This window comes from Mastomys coucha, unplaced genomic scaffold, assembly GCF_008632895.1.
Source record: "Mastomys coucha isolate ucsf_1 unplaced genomic scaffold, UCSF_Mcou_1 pScaffold15, whole genome shotgun sequence".
Lineage (NCBI taxonomy): Eukaryota > Metazoa > Chordata > Mammalia > Rodentia > Muridae > Mastomys > Mastomys coucha.
Window position 1 is genome coordinate 55,923,575 of NW_022196897.1, and position 1,883 is coordinate 55,925,457.

Below are 1,883 nucleotides of genomic sequence, written 5' to 3' on the forward strand. Positions count from 1 at the left end.
AAAGGCTATAGCCTATAGCTGAGATGTCACGTTTTAATTTTTCTTGTCATTAAACAACCATCAAGGGAGATTCTCAGTGAATAGCAAAACGACTGCATAGCAGAGCCTGACAAATTCAGACTTGGCTCTGGAAAAGCAAAAGGCACCAAGGCAGCTGTGACTTATCCCCAGCACACATTCTTCGAGGAAAGAATGGGCATCAGGTGCAGCAGGAGCTTCCTTTGTGTGGCTATTTATTTTCTGACCCCAAGGTTTCATGCATGCTAGCCAAGAGATCTACCAGTAAGGTATATCCCTGGCCTTTGACCTCTGTGCCCTCATTTTAAAGTTTTGGGGTTTCTTTGCATTTTGCAGATGGAATGGACAACACCAAATTGGAGAAGTAGGTATCCCCAAACTACACACTAAGGTATTAAGAAAGAAAGCTTGCATTCAAACCCAGGTTAAACCTCTGGATTTGTTTCTACCAGGCTACATTAATGCTCTATGGGTATTGTTTTATAATGTAGCGAAATCCCACAGCATACGTTTTGTTTGACAACATAATACTTTGTAACATGTGGCTATAGAGGGCATTGGTCTTCTCCTTAAAAGACCAAGGCAATACAAGGCATTGGGAAACAAATTGGGTTGTCTTTGAACCAGTGACTGAACCACAGTCCTGGTACATTTTGGGTACCCCACCCCTCCACAGCCCTGTGTTTCTGTAAAGAACAACAACCTTGGTGCTTACCTCTGGGAGTGACATGACGAAGTCATGCAGCTGAGCCTGCTTTGCGGCAGCTATGACTTTTTCCACGGAGATCTCTTTGGTGTTGTCCCCATACTTGATATTGTCCATTATGCTACAGTCAAACAACACGGGCTCCTGGGACACAATCCCGATGTTTGAACGGAGGAACTGAACATTGACTTTTTTGCTGTCATGTCCATCTATCATCTGCCAATAGAGATGACAACTGAGGACACAACGTTTTAGCACACCAGCAGTGACAGAAGTCCTTGCCGTGGAGTTAGATGCTTTACAGTACATCGTTCTGTTTAAGAGTGAACATCCCCAGAGCCCCAGGGAAATCAATCACAGTGCCTGTGGAACTTGTTTCTGACAGGTATGCCATTAAAGTTGACACTGATTACTTTGTTGTTTTGATGTTGATTTTTTTTCCTCCAAACTGTAACTCCACGGGTATTATGCGAATGGAAAGAATCGTGGAACAGTATTTAGTTAAGAAAAAAATTCTCCCCGTAGCCTAGCATAGCCTAATCTGTATAGATATGCAGACCTTTTGTATTCTCAAGCTTTGGGAGCCACCCCAAGAAGAGGGAGAGGAAAGTTGTTTGGGATCAGGGATGGTGACAGACAGATGCGATTATGACATGAGGATCAAACCTGTGCCCTTGGTTTGATTGACACTGTTCTCTGGACAGCTGAGATAATAAGTCCAGGGGAACACATATTTGGCCACTTGGTCACAATCACACATGGAGCCATCTGCAGGAGGCAGCGTACAAACATTTTCTGTCCACTGTATGATGAGAAGACTGTGTCTGTTTCCTGGGGACTCACAGTCCAGAAGTCAGGGATGCTCAGTCACAAAATAAAGAGGACAACTTAAGCTGGTTCACTTAAGATTCCTAAGAGTCTATCTCAAACATATAGTAAATCTAACTTATTAACTGTAAAGTATTTGTATGATTTCAGAAAAAAAGTCTATTTTAAATAATGTGATCAGGATATATTTTTAGATAACTTCTAAGCAGTGGATAAAGCAAACACTATTTTTAAGAGGCGGGGATAAATCAGAGGTCACTAAGAGTTAGTTCATATTCAGCCTGAGGTATTTCCCAATTTCTGCAAAACACAACTTAATAGTTACTCAGAA

General features: G+C 42.0%; 1 protein-coding gene across 1 annotated transcript in view; it reads right to left on the reverse strand.

The window, feature by feature from the left end:
* The window catches only part of Abcb11 (ATP binding cassette subfamily B member 11), a 133,449-nt gene that overhangs the window by 5,979 nt on the left and 125,587 nt on the right, over positions 1–1,883 (reverse strand). The window contains exons 24-25 of the mRNA XM_031373202.1: positions 734–1,037; positions 550–586 (exon numbers count right to left, since the gene is read on the reverse strand). Of these exons, the coding sequence (XP_031229062.1) occupies positions 550–586; positions 734–1,037 (341 nt within the window). The remainder of the gene's footprint in view (positions 1–549; positions 587–733; positions 1,038–1,883) is intronic.